The sequence below is a fragment of the Squalius cephalus genome (genome assembly GCF_949319135.1).
Source record: "Squalius cephalus genome assembly, chromosome: 20".
NCBI classification, from domain to species: domain Eukaryota; kingdom Metazoa; phylum Chordata; class Actinopteri; order Cypriniformes; family Leuciscidae; genus Squalius; species Squalius cephalus.
The window spans coordinates 5,445,036-5,462,783 of NC_137141.1; the positions used below are offsets into that span (position 1 = coordinate 5,445,036).

The 17,748-nt window shown below is 37.5% G+C and overlaps 1 protein-coding gene across 1 annotated transcript in view; it reads left to right on the forward strand.

The window, feature by feature from the left end:
• Positions 1-17,133, forward strand: part of pxdn (peroxidasin) — an 81,169-nt gene extending 64,036 nt beyond the window's left edge. The window contains exons 15-23 of the mRNA XM_079852616.1: positions 1,050-1,158; positions 3,041-3,198; positions 5,092-6,595; positions 6,668-6,802; positions 7,554-7,762; positions 9,809-9,926; positions 10,737-10,866; positions 12,611-12,724; positions 13,795-17,133. Coding sequence (XP_079708742.1) covers positions 1,050-1,158; positions 3,041-3,198; positions 5,092-6,595; positions 6,668-6,802; positions 7,554-7,762; positions 9,809-9,926; positions 10,737-10,866; positions 12,611-12,724; positions 13,795-13,929 — 2,612 coding nt within the window. The 3' untranslated portion in view covers positions 13,930-17,133. The remainder of the gene's footprint in view (positions 1-1,049; positions 1,159-3,040; positions 3,199-5,091; positions 6,596-6,667; positions 6,803-7,553; positions 7,763-9,808; positions 9,927-10,736; positions 10,867-12,610; positions 12,725-13,794) is intronic.
• Positions 17,134-17,748: the final 615 nt, after the last annotated feature.

The following is a 17,748-nucleotide window of genomic DNA, read 5'->3' on the forward strand; positions in this document are numbered from 1 at the left end:
TATCTCGATGCTGTCCAAACAAAAATGACAGCAGTGAGAAAACAACAGTTAAGCATCTGATCATAGCAATGGATTTGTTTCCACGAGCTCTGCAATTCAGTCAAGTCACGTCATATTTATTTATATCGCTTTAAAACAAGCAGCTTTAGAGTGTTAAACATGAATAAATAGTGTCAGCTGCTTTCAATTAGAATTACAACTTCATTTTCTAAAGTATTTTCATGTGTACAGCAGCTCTCCTGTGTGTTCATGTTTTTATTCACATCTGACGTTGACGGACTGAACAGAAGAAATTAATTGGAGAAGATTTCCATGTTGAAGAATGTGGAACCTCTAAGCCACACCCAGCTAATACCTAATCGCCACGGACCAGTGCTAGTTTGAAGCTGTTTAAAAGCCAGAGCGAACTTTTCGCGAAAGCTGTTTCAAACTCCAAATGAACTTCGTTTTGGTTTGATTAGGTTCAAAATTTTGTTCAACTAGATGTTGTCACGCCAGTTCGTTCTTTGATTTTTGCTCTGCAGATCGAGTACGCCAAGACCTCACCATATATTAACATGCTAAAAGTATTCTGAGTGTTGTCATCATGACTGAACAACTTTTAACCTGACAGATACTGCAGACACAATACAAGAACGTATCCTGTATGGATGGCTCCTAAGTTTACCAGATTGACAAATTCGATTGAATGGATTGCTGTGGACTGTAAATCAGTAATATATTGACTTCTAAAACCACTTGTTGTAATGTTTATTTACTCATCTGACATTATATCATGTATTAGACTTTCTTCATTTGGGGCCTTTTCTCAGCAAACATTTGAGTTGATTAATTAATTAATTGGCATATCATGCAATTAATTCAGTTACGTTTTTAATCTATTGACAGCCAATAAAGCTTCATAAAGCATCTTTAGAAGCTCTATGTCACTGTCAGTTACCATATGCCATAATTATGGAGTTTCTGTTCAGTTTTCATATCCCATGTGCAGATTATAATTTTCACTAAACTCCAAGCTTTTATTTATAGTGATGTTTGTGTGATTCTAGTCCCGCAGGTGAGCAGGGAGGGTGATCCATTTGTCTCGACGTCCCTTGAAGAGGCCATTCGGAGTATAAACAGCGCAATAGACTCAACCAGGAGGCAGCTCTTTGACGGGTGAGCACTCGGTGCTGCGGGCAAAACATGCCAAGAAAACAATTCCTACTGCTGTGAGTCACAATGCCGTAACCCATCAGGAATTTTCTGGGACCATTTATGCCTTGGACAAAAGCTGGTCACTGCGGAATGATTCCTAATTTCTCACTGGAAGGGGACCCTGCGCTTTGAGCTTGTTAGTGGGGGAAGGGGGGGGCGAGGTATTTTGTCTGTCGAGAACATTGCCAGATCACGTTAGAGTTGCGGGCTGGGCTCATTCAGAGTGTTTTTGTTTCATAGCTGGAGAGGATTGCTTTAAAGACTAATGCTTTTTGTATGAAGTCTTGAGAGATAATGTTATTCTAGTAAAGAGAGAATGTCAAAGATTTTTCCTTACTAACCTTGAATGACCTTTAATGCTAATATTAGTTGACATTTTGACACAGCTTGCCAAGATATTAAAGCATATTCAGTCCGAGACAACTGGTCATGGGTGAAAACCTTGAAAAAATCTGCCCATGTTTTTGGCACAAATTACCTCAGATATATTGTTTTAACCTGGCGTATTCTTAGTTCACAAGAGATAATATGTGAAGTGAAGCCAACTCTCTGAAGGATAACAATTATATTAATGCAGCAGACTTTGATGTTCTTTAGCCTTTGTTTGAATCATCCCCAACAGCTTTGGAGCCAATTATTACTGTTGACGTTGGCAAAGCGCTTATTCATTGTTTGATCTGGTTCTCTCAAATAACCCCAATAAACACTGAATTAGAGTTGACAGTTTAATTGTTATTGTGGCATATATAGACAAGGTTGTTAGGCTGCTTTTTTTTCTTTTTGTAGTCAGCTGTTTAACATTTTAAGAAGCCACTTGTTAGAACATGGTTGCAGTCATATGTTTTGCTTAATTAACTTTAGTTTAATGTGTTATGGAAATTTACTGAGCATTGTTTTATTTATTTATTTTACTATTAGGGCTTCGAAAACTACTTAAAGGTAGGCAGAATCAATGACTGCACTTTGGGGAAAATGCATTTGAAAGCAGTGTTTAGAATGAACTTCAGTGGAAAAAAAGTGGATGATCCAAGTTGTCCAAAGTATGGAAGCACTTTGTATTAAACGCTTGAAAGGAGGTCATGTGCATATGTGGCCATGTCAAGTGCTTTGGCAGATTGATTATGCTGGTCAATGGTGTTCAGATGTGCTTTTCACTAGGACATAATTTACAAATTTGTTATAATAGTCTGTCACCATTCTAACATAATGTGTGTTCCTGCTGAACATTCGACCTCTAACTAAATAAGTTTGTGCTTTTTATTTATCATTTTGTGAATTTAAGCAAGACACTATATGTGACCCTGGATCACAAAACCAGTCACAAGTCGCACGGGTATATTTGTGGCAATAGCCAACAATACATTGTATGGGTCAAAATTATCGATTTTTCTTTTATGCCAAAAATCATTAGGATATTAAGTTACTACTTAACTAAGGCAACAAAATGGAGGAAGAATTTTATTCAGAAATTCTGATTTCTGATCTGGAAATGTAAGCAAATTAGTACATATTTAATTAGATAATGTTTCATTTGCATATTTAAACATAACATTTCAGAAAACTTGTAATGCAAAAATGTTTGCAATTCTTTATGTAATCAATCAGCTGGGGAAGTATGATGATATCTATAAAAATGTCTTGCCTACGGTTTGAAAACTGTTAAAAAAAAAGGAGAATGATTTTGAATCGATTGATTAATAAGAAATTATGAGATTGATCTACCTACTAATCTGTCCGTCAGACATAATACATGTCTATAGTTTGCGATTTTGTATTCTCTTCCAGAGTGAGTCTGAATGGCTTTTGTGAATGTGGAAGTTAATGTGTTCTCCACCATCATCAGATCTCCTCGTACCCCTGCCGAGCTCTTGGCTCTGTTTCGTTACCCTCGGGACCCCTACACAGTGGAGCAGGCCAGAGCGGGAGAGATTTTTGAGCAGACCCTACTTCTTATCCAGAGGCATGTCAACCAGGGCCTCATGGTGGACACGAATGGAACAGGTATCTCACACCACCATCCCGCTCTTCAAATTTTATATATTGTTTTTTTTATTAAAATATCCGACTGATATATGGCAAAGGAAATGTCTGCTTTACTAAACGGTCAGCAGACACTATGGCGCTTCGTGCTGCAGAAGACACGACTCACTGTTTTTTCTGGTTATGACAACAGCACAGCTTTCATTGCCACACTATGGCAAAATGGCCCCACATGTTTGGACAAGCCTTGCCCCAATCTGAGCATTTACCCTCCGGACACATTCACTGATGCAAATACCATGAAGGGGTCAACACAACTCTATCCAGGCACAATTACTTGCATCTATCGCTGACTACCCTTGGGTAAAAGAAGTGCACTTTAGCATACTTTTTAAAAAAAGAGTACTTATTATGGAAGTAATATACTTTAAAAGAACAGATCAAGTGTGAACTGAAAATAATGTTTTCAGACTCTTAATTACATGTTATTTAAAATTAAATGAAAATGTTTTATAGTTTAAATTCACGTTAAATCCAATTAGTTCACTTAAAAAAAAAAAAAAACGTGTGTTAAGAAACAGTCATGAAAGTGTACTCTCTTCACACTTGTGTCTTTACTATCATTAATACATTATCTGCAAGTACAGTTTTTTAAAAACATACTTTAATTATTACTTTATTATATAACTAATAATTATGATTTGAAGTACACTACATGTGCACATTCATTTCAATTAGGCGCACTTCTTTTTCACAAGGGTAGTCTACCATAGAAAAACTTTTAACTATCATCATTGCGTCTCGTCCAATTTGCAGCTTATTCTTGCCAATAATCATCCACTTAGACAGCAACAGACAGTTATATTTTTATGTACCGTTTAGGGGCAGGTTTATCTAAAATGGTTGTAAGTACAATAATATATCAATATAATTCCTTAATATAATTGATAGAAAATAAAACAAAAATTGCAGAAATGAGTGCAGACTTTTGTCATGTGTTAAAACTTCTTAAAAAATAAGGATTAAGATGTTGACGCTAAAATGTGATCATTATTTAAGGAAGATATGTTATCACTTAATGCTTACACCATGTGTGGTTTTTAGAGTCATTAAATGTATATTAAAGAGTAGAGTTTCTAAGAACTTGACTTAAAAAGATTACAGTAAATAAATAAATTAGACTAAAATAAAAATATATTAGTTAGTTATTAATATATTAAATATATTAAATTAGATTAAAATAAATAAATACAAATTTTGATTAATATAAATAAATAAATAAATAAAATGTTGGTTAAAATCTAATAAAACAGATACATTTAACTGTACATTACTATAGCGAAAAGAAAAAATATACTAATGTAACTTAATAGAAACTAATTTTAGATTTTCAGTGTATAAATTGGGTATTTCTAAAAGATAGATACCTTTTTAAATTTTAGGATGCTTAGATTTGGGGTTCCGTGGCTTGGTTTTGGTTCCATGGTTCCCTGAGAAGGGGAACAAGACACTGTGTCCTCTAGAGGACACTATGGGGAATGCCTCCGTCATGACCGGTGTCTGAAGCACGAGTTTAAACACGACAATGAACTTGAAATTGGCCAGCGACAGCCTATGAGAAAGACTTAGAAAGTCCAGGTAACTAAAACTTAGAATATTCAAAAAGGTTATAAAAGAATTGTAAAATGAATCCATATGTGGTTTAATCAAAGTCTTGTGAAGTATATGATGACAGAATTTTGGGTGAACTATTCCTTTAATGTCTTACATTACAACTGCATTTATGTCTCTTTACAAAATAATAGGAGCACAACACTAAATAATGATGTCTTATTTTTTTGTTGTTGGTAAGATACTTTTTTAAATGTGGTCAACATTTTACAAGATGCCCACTCTTTCCTAACTATTTTACAGCCTACCGCTACAATGACTTGGTGTCTCCGCGTTTCCTGGATATGATAGCTAACCTGTCTGGCTGCACGGCCCATCGACGCATCAACAATTGCTCGGACATCTGCTTCCACCAGAAGTATCGCACTCACGATGGCACTTGTAACAACCTGCAGCACCCCATGTGGGGCGCCTCGCTCACTGCCTTTGAACGCTTGCTGAAGTCCGTCTATGACAATGGCTTCAATCTCCCACGTGGCACCACTGAAAGATGGCACAACGGCTTCCCTCTGCCACTTCCACGTCTTGTCTCCACCACCATGATCGGCTCAGAGACCATCACCCCAGACGATCGCTACACACACATGCTTATGCAATGGGGCCAGTTCCTGGACCACGACCTGGACTCAACCGTCGTATCCCTCAGCCAGTCGCGTTTCTCCGATGGACAGTTGTGTACCTCGGTGTGCACCAATGACCCACCTTGCTTTCCCATCATGTTTCCACCCAACGACCCACGGCAGCGGCGCAATGGAGCACGGTGCATGTTCTTTGTGCGCTCCAGTCCCGTTTGCGGCAGCGGAATGACCTCTCTGCTTATGAACTCTGTGTATCCCCGCGAGCAAATGAACCAGCTCACATCCTACATTGATGCTTCCAATGTTTACGGCAGCTCGCATCACGAAGCCGAAGAGATTCGTGACTTGGCCAGCCATAGGGGCATGTTGCGCCAGGGTATCGTGCAACGCACTGGCAAGCCGCTGCTCCCCTTTGCAACTGGGCCACCAACAGAGTGCATGCGGGATGAAAACGAGAGTCCCATTCCTTGCTTTCTAGCTGGTGACCATCGTGCCAATGAGCAGCTTGGGTTGACGGCTATGCACACGGTTTGGTTCCGTGAGCATAACCGAATAGCCAGTGAGTTGCTTCGTCTCAACCCCCATTGGGATGGTGACACCATTTACCATGAGGCACGGAAGATAGTCGGAGCCCAGATGCAGCATATAACCTACAGCCATTGGCTGCCTAAAATACTGGGTGAGGCTGGAATAAGGCTAATGGGTGACTATAATGGCTATAATCCCAATATCAACGCTGGCATCCTCAACGCTTTTGCCACTGCTGCCTTCCGCTTCGGTCATACGCTAATTAACCCCATTTTATACCGGCTCAATGAAACCTTCCAGCCCATTCAGCAAGGACACATCTCACTTCATAAGGCTTTTTTCTCACCCTTCCGTATTGTGAATGAAGGAGGCATTGATCCTTTGCTCCGTGGTTTGTTTGGAGTGGCAGGAAAAATGCGAGTGTCCACTCAACTGCTTAACACAGAACTTACCGAACGCCTTTTCTCAATGGCGCATGCGGTGGCACTTGACCTTGCAGCCATGAATATCCAAAGGGGCCGTGACCATGGTATACCCTCATATAATGACTACCGGGTGTACTGCAACCTCACCTCCGCACAGACTTTTGACGATTTGAGGAATGAGATTCAGAACCCCAGTGTGCGAGAGAAACTTCAAAGGTTAGCCACATCCATTGTTATTGAAAGACACATTTAACATTTTCTTGGTGTAACGGTCTGTTCTGCTCCCAGGCTCTATGGTACACCTCTAAATATCGACCTGTTTCCTGCACTGATGGCTGAAGAGCTGGTGCCTGGCAGCAGACTGGGACCAACCCTCATGTGTTTACTGGCAACCCAGTTTAAGCGCCTGAGAGATGGTGACCGGTAAGACTTTTGTAAATTCAGTTTTAATTGAAGGTCCTTTACGTCCAATCTGCTAGCAATCACATTATTTACATTGCACAAACTGATTGGTCTCCGCTGATCCTGCAGCCAATGAGATTACTTGCTCAACATTTAAATAGTCTGATTAAGTGTTCGCTGTAAGCTGGTCCTACACCACGTTATCAGAGTTCCTTTGAAACCCTCCACCTCCCCCATTTCCACCTGTCTAGATCTGATACGGGATTTATGTGCGCATATGCACGCAGCATCAACATATTTTACATTCTCACAGCAGTGTGTCTGTTTATCTACTGGCACTGGCAAGTCCATACGTGCTACTGCCAACTAGTGTTGTCATGTTTGAAATGACTTTCTTTCTTCCGATGAACATAAACAGAGATTTTTGGAAAATTAATCCATCTCTGTAAGTCCATATAATGCAAGTGGATGGGTACCTCAAAGCTGACACTTCAATAACCATGCAAAACTAATATGACGGTAATCCACATGTCCCCAGATGATGAATCAATGTCTTCTGAAGCTAAATGATAGGATGTGTGTGAAGAAAATACTAAACGTAAACTTTTTTAAATTATAAATCATGTCCAGCAATCTGTGTCATTAGTTTTGTTCACTCACGAACCTGTTGCATTATATGGACTTGCTTATTAAAACCTTTATTTGTGATCTGCACAAGAAAGAAAGTCAAATATAAGTCACTTTCTCAAAAGATTCATTTATATGATTGTAGGTTTTGGTACGAGAACCCTGGCTCCTTTAGTCCAGCGCAGTTGACCCAGTTGAAGCAGGCGTCGCTTGCCCGGGTGCTGTGTGATAATAGCGACAACATCACCCGCGTCCAGTCAGATGTCTTTAAAGTGGCTGACTTCCCTCACGGTTATGGAAGCTGTGACGATTTGCCTAAGATTGACCTACGTATGTGGCAGGACTGCTGTGAAGGTACGAGACTTGGATTGCATTTCCCCCAAAATATAAAGTCAGTTTGCCACATGGTATTTGAGATTTAGCATCAGTTAATTTATTGGCCTCACATCAGTGTCAGGGTTATATTTAGTTCCATTGTGTTTTTGTTCATGAATCTGTTTCTTGTATATTTTTTTCAGCTTAGCTTTCACCGTTTCCTAGTTAGTTTCTGTAGTTACTGATTATTGTCACCTGTGTCTTGTTTAGTTTCCTTGTGTGTATTTATACTCTTGGTTGTGTTCAGTTCAGTTCTGTTCACTCCTGGTTCTGTATGTCATTACCACCACTATAATGGTGACAATCAGTCACCAAATTTTCAGCAGCCATTGCTCCAGTCTTCAGTGTCAATATGCTGACTTGATACTCTATTATTATCAATTATTATATGGTTCTTGTTATCAGTGTTTACATTTGTTTTTACTGCTTAATATTTTGTGAAAGCAATATTGTGAAAGAAAAAATATCAGGTTTCTTTGATTGAAAGCTCAAAAGAACAGAATTTATTTTAAATGATTTCTGAATGATCATGTGACACTGAAGACTGGAGGAATGATGTTGAAAATGCATCTTGTATCACAGGAATAAATTACATTTTAAAATATATTCAAATAGAAAAAGTTATTTTTAAATTGTAATAATATTTCACAATATTACTGCTTTAATTGTATCTTTCATCAAGGTGAGCATAAGAGACTTCTTTCAAAAACATTCCAAAAAATAGTTGTTCCTAACTTTAGTGTGTATTTATTTGTTTATTTATGTATTTATCTAAAATCTAATGACAAAAACATTTATATGAATTTTGAGTCCCAATTGCTATATACTACTAAGTTGAATTCTCTTGAATAGACCATCTTGAAGATTGAGTACTGTATAAACATTAAAGGCTAGTAATGTTGTAATGCTTTTGATTTCGGAGGGGATAACTGTTATTTTGCCGAGTAGAAATGTTTCCCCATCAGCATCTTTTGTTTACTTTTGTATTTGTAATCAGATGGAAGGGTTCAACAGAATTAAAGGTTTATGGGAACTTCCTGATTCTAATCTCGCAGCCATATCCTCTGCCTTGACACGTTGCTAACTACAGGCCCCATCAATGTAGCCATTTATCTGACATTGGTCCTATGGACTTGCACTACAATGCTCTGTTCTGACAATCCCCACTGTTTATGTTTAGGTTTTTAAACATAGGTTTTTCTGATGTGGTAAACAGTGAGTTGATTCTTAGATTTAAAGGAAAGGTAAAATGAGTTCAGGGTTTTCAGGTCCAGCAAATTTTTAGCTGAAAGTCTTAAGCTCAAAGTTGGTATAGTATCCTTAGGAAACTGTGGTAGTAACAAACTCTTTCTGCCATATTTCTAATAACTGTTGATTACAAATAATGATATTGTATTACAATGTAGTATATTATAAAACTCTAGTAAACATAACATTTTAATATATTACATTAAATCATACTGTTTTGGTAATGAGTTTCAGAAGCTCGAAATACCTTTATCGAGAAGGAGGATCTTATCAATATTAATTTGTCCTGTTGTGTGACAATTTCTCAAGATTTTCTCACAATTTTCGTACATTGCATCCATTCACACATGCCCAGTCTCTCTCCAATTTATTCAAACAAATGGTGCACTACTTTATTTTATTTGAGAATTGTATCTAATGTCCGGCATATAAAAGAATTAACAAATTAACCGTTATTATTATCCATCGTCAAATAATTTCTTGTTTAACATTGTATGCTACAATATGCAATACACTGATAAAGCATTCATAAAAGCAGCATGAGAATGTAGAACTGTCTATTGGTGGCTATTGTCTACAGGTCTTTTGTCAAGTGTGTAGTGTCTCATTTGGCAAGGGATCATCTTCTGTCTTTACCATGTGGCCTGTGTTTGCAGCACTTCATATGCATCACTAAATGACCTCTAGTCCTTTAGGCTTGTATTGTTTGATATTTGAATACTTCGTACTGCTGTTTTTCCTGCATCAAATAAAAGGCTGAATATCTTGCACCTGCAGACTGTCGCACTAAAGGTCAGTTCAATGCCTTGTCATACCACTTCAGAAGCCGCAGGTCAGCGGAGCACAGCTATGCAGAGGAGAAGAAACCTGCCAGCAACATCACTGACAACAGCAGGTACAACTCACATTCTCCATTCACAGTCAGCCTGTCATTTGTAAATTCTAAGTTAATAGTAATAGTAATAATAATAATAATAACACTTTACAATAAGGTTTGCATTTGTTACATTGGTTAACATGAACTAATAATACAAAATTCTGCTAAAGCATTTATTAATCTTAAGTAATGTTAATTTCAACAATTTCTAACACATTATAACAATCAAAAGTTGTTGATACTATTTAATTGGCCTGAGTTAACATGAACTAACAATGAACAGTTGTGTTTTTATTAACTAACAAAGATAATAATAAATACTGTAGCAAATGTATTGCACATGGTTGATATTAATTAATGCATTAACTAACATTAAGGCCGTGTGTCCGCCAAAGCATTTTTTCCCGAGGCTAGCTAATTGTACTAATTGTTTTCAATGGGAGCGCAGCGTGACGAGGCGCTGAGCGTCTATTTCACTCTGAGCCCTGAGCACTCAGTTTTTTTTTGGGGGGTTTTTTTTTTTTTTTTTTGAGAATGTTCAACACTGTCACTTTTTACCCAACCGTCCAATCACAGTGGAGGAGGGGTGGGGCAAAAACTGAAAAAAAGTAATAAAAAAATGCTCCGCCGCCGAAGCGCCCTCAAGCGCCCACAGCAAGGCGTTTTCAGCTGGCTAAAAGCTTTGGTGGACACACGGCCTAAGTAATGTAACCATATTGTAATTAATAATTAATCCATAACTGTAATTAGTCAAAGAACATGGATGCTTTAGATTACAACATTTTGGATTATTTATTTATTTTACTTTTAATGAATTTTGTTTTTCAGCACTTTGGAAGATGCTCAAACTGCAGTAAACATAACTGTATCACCAAAGTCAAGCACTGAACCCTCCATTAAGGATTTCCAAGACTTTGTTGCTGACATGCAGAAAACTATCACAAGTTTACGAAAACAGGTTAGGACACATGATTCACTTGGTACATTTGAATGCCAAGCTGCAATGCATATTTATCTATTTATTTAAACCTTCTGAAAACCTAGTCGCATGTATTTGTGAATGAATTGGTAATCTGAATATTCAAGGGTGATTAAGATCTGCTCAGACACATGCGTTTGGCGGTGATGGTGAGATGCTGATAGATAATCAAACTTTCCAGACGCTCTGATTTGAATCAAAAACACATGGCAATCTACAGTGACATTACAAATAATATCTGCCTTGTTTCTTATGTCCACTTCACGCCATATGTTTAAAGTCCATCAAATATCAAATAAAGCGATCCTCTGTGAACTAAGTAGAACTTTACTATTAACTAATTCATTATTCTACAGATGACTGTATTTGTTGCCAAGTCTCTGGATCAACATCTTTTGTGGCTGTCAAACATAGTCCAAACTCAATCCTCAACATCAACCCTGCCCTAAAATCTTAATAACAAGGTTGTTTGAGGACCAACAATAGATGTTGATTCAGAAACACTTTTTGCTTGGCAAAATAACAAGATTATACATTATATCCCCTATTTGTAAAAGGTACCTGCTCACAATTAATAACTGATTATATGACCTTCACCTTCAATCACTGCAACCAAAGAGCTCCAGCCGAGAGCTGCCATTCTTTTTTTATTATTGTTTTTGATAAACAGAATCAAGATATGTATTTGTTCAACTTTTTGAATCGCTAATCATATTACAGTGAGTTCTTATGACAGCTACGAGTTACTTTGTTTTTAAAATTTGATTCTCACACAGAAAATAAGACACTGAGGAAAGTGTCACATTAAAGCTCTCTGAAGGAACAACTTGGCCCTGTACTAAATGCCTTATTCAAAGATCTGATAACCACATATTTTTAGAGCCCACTAAAACAGAGCTGTGAAGGAATGCACGTCACAAAAGAGTAGATATCAAACTAACACACAGAAAGACCCTACAATTCTCTCAAATATAGATTCAGCAATGGTATTTGAATTTTTATAGTTCATTCTATTTTGTTTAGTGTCTCTCCACTGTCACGCTTCATAAAGCAATAGTTTGTCCCAAAAGTGAAAATTCACAGTATATACTCACCTTCATGTAGTTAGGGTTAGTTGCTTTGCTTTGGATAAAAGTGTCTGTTAACTGCATAAATGTACATATAAAATCTTGATAGGAAGGTTTTTGCTTTCTTCCGTGGAACACAAAGACTGTAGTTTCCACACAACTACAATGAATGGAGTAGGACGGCTTTTCAAGATTACACTGAAGCTTTTAAGCTTCATTAAAATTGTACATACACCTCATACATAAAGTCTTCTAAAGCCATATGATGTTTGTGTGTAGAACAGTCCAAAATATTATAGTTATTTAGTATTTTCTAGTGGTGCACTCTATAAAATTATAATCAATAAGTCATGGCAACATCCTTTTCATCAAAATATTTTATCAAAATAATTTAACCAATTTTTTTTTTAAGATTCAGCTAAACAAGAGTTTTAAAAAAATTGAGTTGAAATGACTTCTAGCCATTTTTGAATTTTCCATAAAAATGTAATTCAGCAACTGAGCTTTTGATGAATTAGAAAAGGAAGGGTGCAGAGAGACTTTATCAAAACCATTTCAGAAACTGTGAGAAAAGAGGTGATGCTGCAATGTATATTATGAAAAAACAAAAAAAAAAACGTTTTTTTAATAATTTTTCTCTCTGTTGAAACTGACAGATAAAAAGACTTGAAGGTCGTCTGAGCAGGACAGACTGTGCAGATGAGGACGGGAGAGAGCGAGTAGATGGAGAGAGTTGGAAGAAGAACCCCTGCACCATATGTCAGTGTAAAGTAAGTTCATCAGTGCACTGAAACTCTCTGTCACTCTGAAACCAGTTTTCCCCAAGTACTGTAAATCTTAATGTGTGGTCACAGTAGACTGTGCTGCATACATCGGCACGTAAATGCGGTAGAGTGGAAATTAAGAAATTTAGTTTTGCACTGCGTACCAATGTTTAGGCATTATGTACTATGACGTGAATTTGCAAAGCAAAAACATTTATCTATATAGTATAGTATAAAATACTTTCTCTGATGTAACGCGATTCCTCTTTATCGAAAACTTCACATGAAATGCGCTGTGGGAAACATCTTGGTTACTATTGTAACATCTGTTCCCTGATGGAAGGAACAAGACTTTGTCAATTTACTGACACTAGGGGTCGCATTTGGAAGCCCCAGACACCTCTGATACTTTCAGAGAAGACCAATGAGAATTGGCGAGTTTCCCGGCCATTTCAGCAGGTAGTTCAGCGTTGTGGCAGGAGGTCCTACCTGAAAACCAGGAACTAGCTTCTTTCCTAAGGGGAATTCATCCAGGAAGGGGCTGTCGCAAGAAGCGTGAGTTCTGAGAAGAAAGTCCAGGTGGGCCAGTTTGGCGCAACTAGCAAGACCTGTTCTTTGTCCTCCCTGACTGTGCACAATGTCTGTGCAACCAGGCTCACTGAGGCCCCGGAGCCAGCTGTGTGCCAGTGCGTCCGTGCCGAAAGGGGCCCCAGTCAGGGAACACCACAGCAGGAAACAGAAGGATTCCTAGGAAGTGAACAGGTTTACCTGTGCTTTGCCAAATCAGTCTCCACTCTCTTTGAAGCGACACTCGTCATGAAAGCACGTTCAAGTACAACTGGGAGATGAGTGGCCCGCAGTGACTTCAGTCGCAGTCTCTAGCAACTTGAGGCAGTTCATTAGTGTTGAACGCAGCCTTTTAGATCTCCCGCTGTAGATAGAGTGCAATTTGAAATGAAAACAACATTGTAAAATGTATCCAGTTCCTGCTAATTAATTTATGCATGCAGCAGTTTCTAATAAAGTCACATAAAAATTGTGGTTTTAGCTCAATTGTTCCGGTCTGTCTCTGTCAGGGGGCCCAAGTGACGTGTTTCGTGGAAAAGTGTCCACCGGCAGCATGTCTGAATCCCGTGACGCCCAAAGGCTCATGCTGCCCCGTGTGCATCAACCAGCCTTCACAACCGCAGGATACAGAGCATCACGTGTAACCTCAGGACACTTATCCCATGTGACCTTGTGCTCATGCCTCCATTTGGTCTATAGTTGTGTTTCAGGGTTTTTTTGTTGTTTGTCATGTATTGGTTTTTTTGTTTGCATATCCTCAGACACCCACTACAAAGAACCAAAAATACACTGCCTTAAAAAGTATTTGAACAGATGAATGTGGGACCCTGTTTTTCTCCTCAGGCCTGTTAAGCGGGAGAAGACTACCCAAGGTGTTCATTTACAAGACCAGAGATGGGCGACTGCGGTCCTGGAGGAATGTTCACCCGCAGAGTTCAGCTTCATCCCTAATCAAACATGCCTGAAAAAGCCACAGTCTTCAGGAGTACTTGAAAATTACAGGCAGATGCACTCAAAAAAAATCAAAAATTTGACCTAAATGTAAGATTTATGTATTTATATTGCATATAAAAATTCCATCCATTTGGATTACAGAGTTGTACGATAAAGTATTAAACCTAATGTGATGCATATTTATCAGTCATACATGAAACTATGTGGATTCTAAGCTATTTGAATGAATGCATTTAAAAAAATCTGATTATTTAAATAAAATCAAATTAATGCAAATAGTTAATAATAAACTTTTTTTAATGCAGAATGTACGACTGACAAATATGCATCACATTACGTTTGAGTTTATGTTAAAACTGTGTAATCTAAATGGATGTAAATTTTATATGCAATCCTAAATTTAAACCTAAATATATTTTGAGTGTGTGTGTTTAATTGGGGATGGAGCTGAACTCTGCAGGACAACGTCTTTCCAGGACCCGAGTTTCCCTTTTCTGTTTGTTTTATGGAAGAAGCATTCTCAGGCTGGAGATGCTGCAGAACTGGTGCTATCATTTAAGTGATTTACCCGAGTCTTACGAGTGTTGTTCTATGCATTTAATTGTTTTGCAATATACAATGCATCATACAATATATACACTCATTATGTGCTTTTAAAACCACCATTTGAGCGAAAACTTGTCATTTTGTAGTTAAGCTTAAACAAAATTAAACGTTACTTGTGCTTTTACTTTGTGTATGTTGCATAGTATGATATTCTGGACATATGTAGAACATTAGTTCCCATTTTGTATCTTCCTCTCATATGGAGAAAAATGTGAATACCTTGAAAACAATCTCTGCAATGGGGAAAAAAACTCTACTGATCACCAAATGTTTGTTTCCCTTGGCAACTGCGGGTTTTCTGAGACCTGGACTTTGGGCTTTATCTTGACAGAAAGCTGTTATTGATGTTTTTGGTTTGGGAGCGACTGAGGTGAAGAGTTTGGGAAGCGCAGCACTGAGCTGAAGTCAGGCTCTTATCTAAAGTGTTACTCTACTTTTCTATAACACTCCATTCTACCAGCATAGTATTTATATCCTTGTCATGAATGAAGGTCCAGATGTTTCCTTTCTGTTCAAACAGTGTTTAGAGATGTAAACAGTTCTGCCTCGTCGCAATACATGGCCTAATGGTTAGAGACTCAGACTTGTAACCCAAAGGTAGTGGGTTCGATTCTTAGTACCGGCAGAGCCACAGTGAATGGCGTGTCTACGGTTTGCAGTGTATGTTCACTACTCACTACTCCTAATGTGTGTGCACTAACATGGATGGGTTAAATGCAGAGGACCAATTCTGAGTATGGGTTACCATACTTGGCCTTCATGTCACATCACTTCCTTCAAATAATATTGTACCGTTTGAACTGGTTCATAAGAGTCATTGGTTTGTGAATCGGACTGCACTGCTCATGCTGTATGTTTGTCGCTGGGTGAACCAGTGAGGACTTCAGTGTTGTCTATGTGTGTTTGTCAGTACTTTCAAGCGCCCAGTGTTTGTCATGTTCAATGCAGATTAAAGACTCAACGTTTTGCTTTGATGCTGTAGAAAAACTAGTTTAGTAGTTTACTAACGGTCAAAAGTTTGGAATAATTAAAAATACAAAAGTTGGAAGAAGTTTCTTGTTTATGCATTTATTTGAAAAAAAAAAAATACAGTAAAAACAGTAATATTGTTAAATATAAAAAAAAGTTTAAATTGTTTTCTATTTTAATAAATGTAAAAATGTCATTTATTCCTGTGACCAAAGCTGAATTTTCAGCATCATTACTCCAGTCTTCAGTGTCACATGATCCTTCAGAAATCACTCTAATGTGAGGATTTGATGTTCAGTTATTATCAATTAGTATTGGTGCTCAAATGTTTATAATGGTTCTTACTATCCAAATTTTTGTCATTTTTCCAGGATTCTTTGATGAATGGAAAGTTTAAAAGAACAAAATTTATTTGAAATGGAAATCATTTGTTACATAATAGAATGATTTCTGAAGGATCATGTGACACAGAAGACTGGAGTAATGATGCTGAAAATTCAGCTTTGGTCACAATTGAATAAATTACATTTATCATAATATATTGTGATAGACAAATAATGTTTTACAATACTACTGTTTTACTGTATTTTTGATCAAATAAACTCAGCCTTGGTGAGCAGAAGAGACTTCTATCAAAAACATTTAAAAAATCTTAATTATTGCAACTTTTGACTAGTTTTTTAGTAGAAACTTGACTCTAGGAATTTTACAACACTTCTTTTGCTGAATGTAAATTTCCCCCAAAGGCCAATCATGCATTTGTTTTGTTAAGTGGACTTATAAGAAGTCCAATCTGTGTTAGTTTGGTTGAGTCTCACTGAAATGGAAGCCATACCCTGAGCTGGAAGACTGCAGTGTCTCTCTGCCCTTCTCAAAACATTCCACTGTATCCTGATTAAACGTATTCAGCGTTACAGATTGCAGATCATCAGAATCACAGTTTTGCTTGCACAGTTATGTTGGCGCTGGTTAGTGATTGGAAAAGTGACTGTTATAGTGGTGAGTGTTTGACTGTTAGTTTTACCATGATTGACCTACGTTCAACTCTTTTATCTCTGTTATGTGACTCTGTGTCAGTGTTTTATTACTCTCAAACAGCCTTCCTTCCTTCCTTCCTTCCTTCCTTGATCTAAAAACCTCTTGAAGATCCTCCCCCAAACCAAACTGTGCCCATCTGCCTTGGAAATGCACTGCCCTGCAAGACTGAACATGCTCAAACAAGTGGTCAAAATGATTCTTATCTTTTGTGTTGTATTTTTTGCCAAAGACTGTTTGCACTGCAACGTATGCCTTTCAACAATAAAATGGCCACATATGTATCATTGACTGTTTTATTTCCAAAACTTCTCACATTTATTTATTTACTGTCTATAGCACTTGTTTCAAAGCAGCTTTATATTAATAAACAGGAACATTTATTTCAGTGTTGATTCAATTCAGTTCAATAACAGTGTTGATGCTACAAACTAGTTAGCGTCATTATCCATCTCAATTCAGTTAGTATTTTGTTCTCATCCAGTGCAGTTAAAGCGATAATATTGCTGAATATTATGTGTCCTTAAACCCTTTCTTTTAAAAGCCCAGTTGATGTGGCTAAATCGTGTACGTAACAGTTTCAAAATTCAGAAAATTTTGTTTGAGGTGAAACATGTATCCTACAGTGCATTCGGAGAGTATTCACAGCGCTTCACTTTTTCCACATTTTGATATGTTACAAATATGTTTCATTATTTTCCTCAACATTCTACAAACAATACCCCATAATGACAACGTGAAAGAAGTTTGTTTGAAATCTATGCAAATTTATTACAAATAAATAAAAAATAAAAAAATCACATTATTCACAGTGTGATTCACAGTATTCACAGCCTTTGACACTCAAAATTGAGCTCAGGTGCAGGTGAGAAGCACCCTCCGTGTCCCAATTCAGAGGC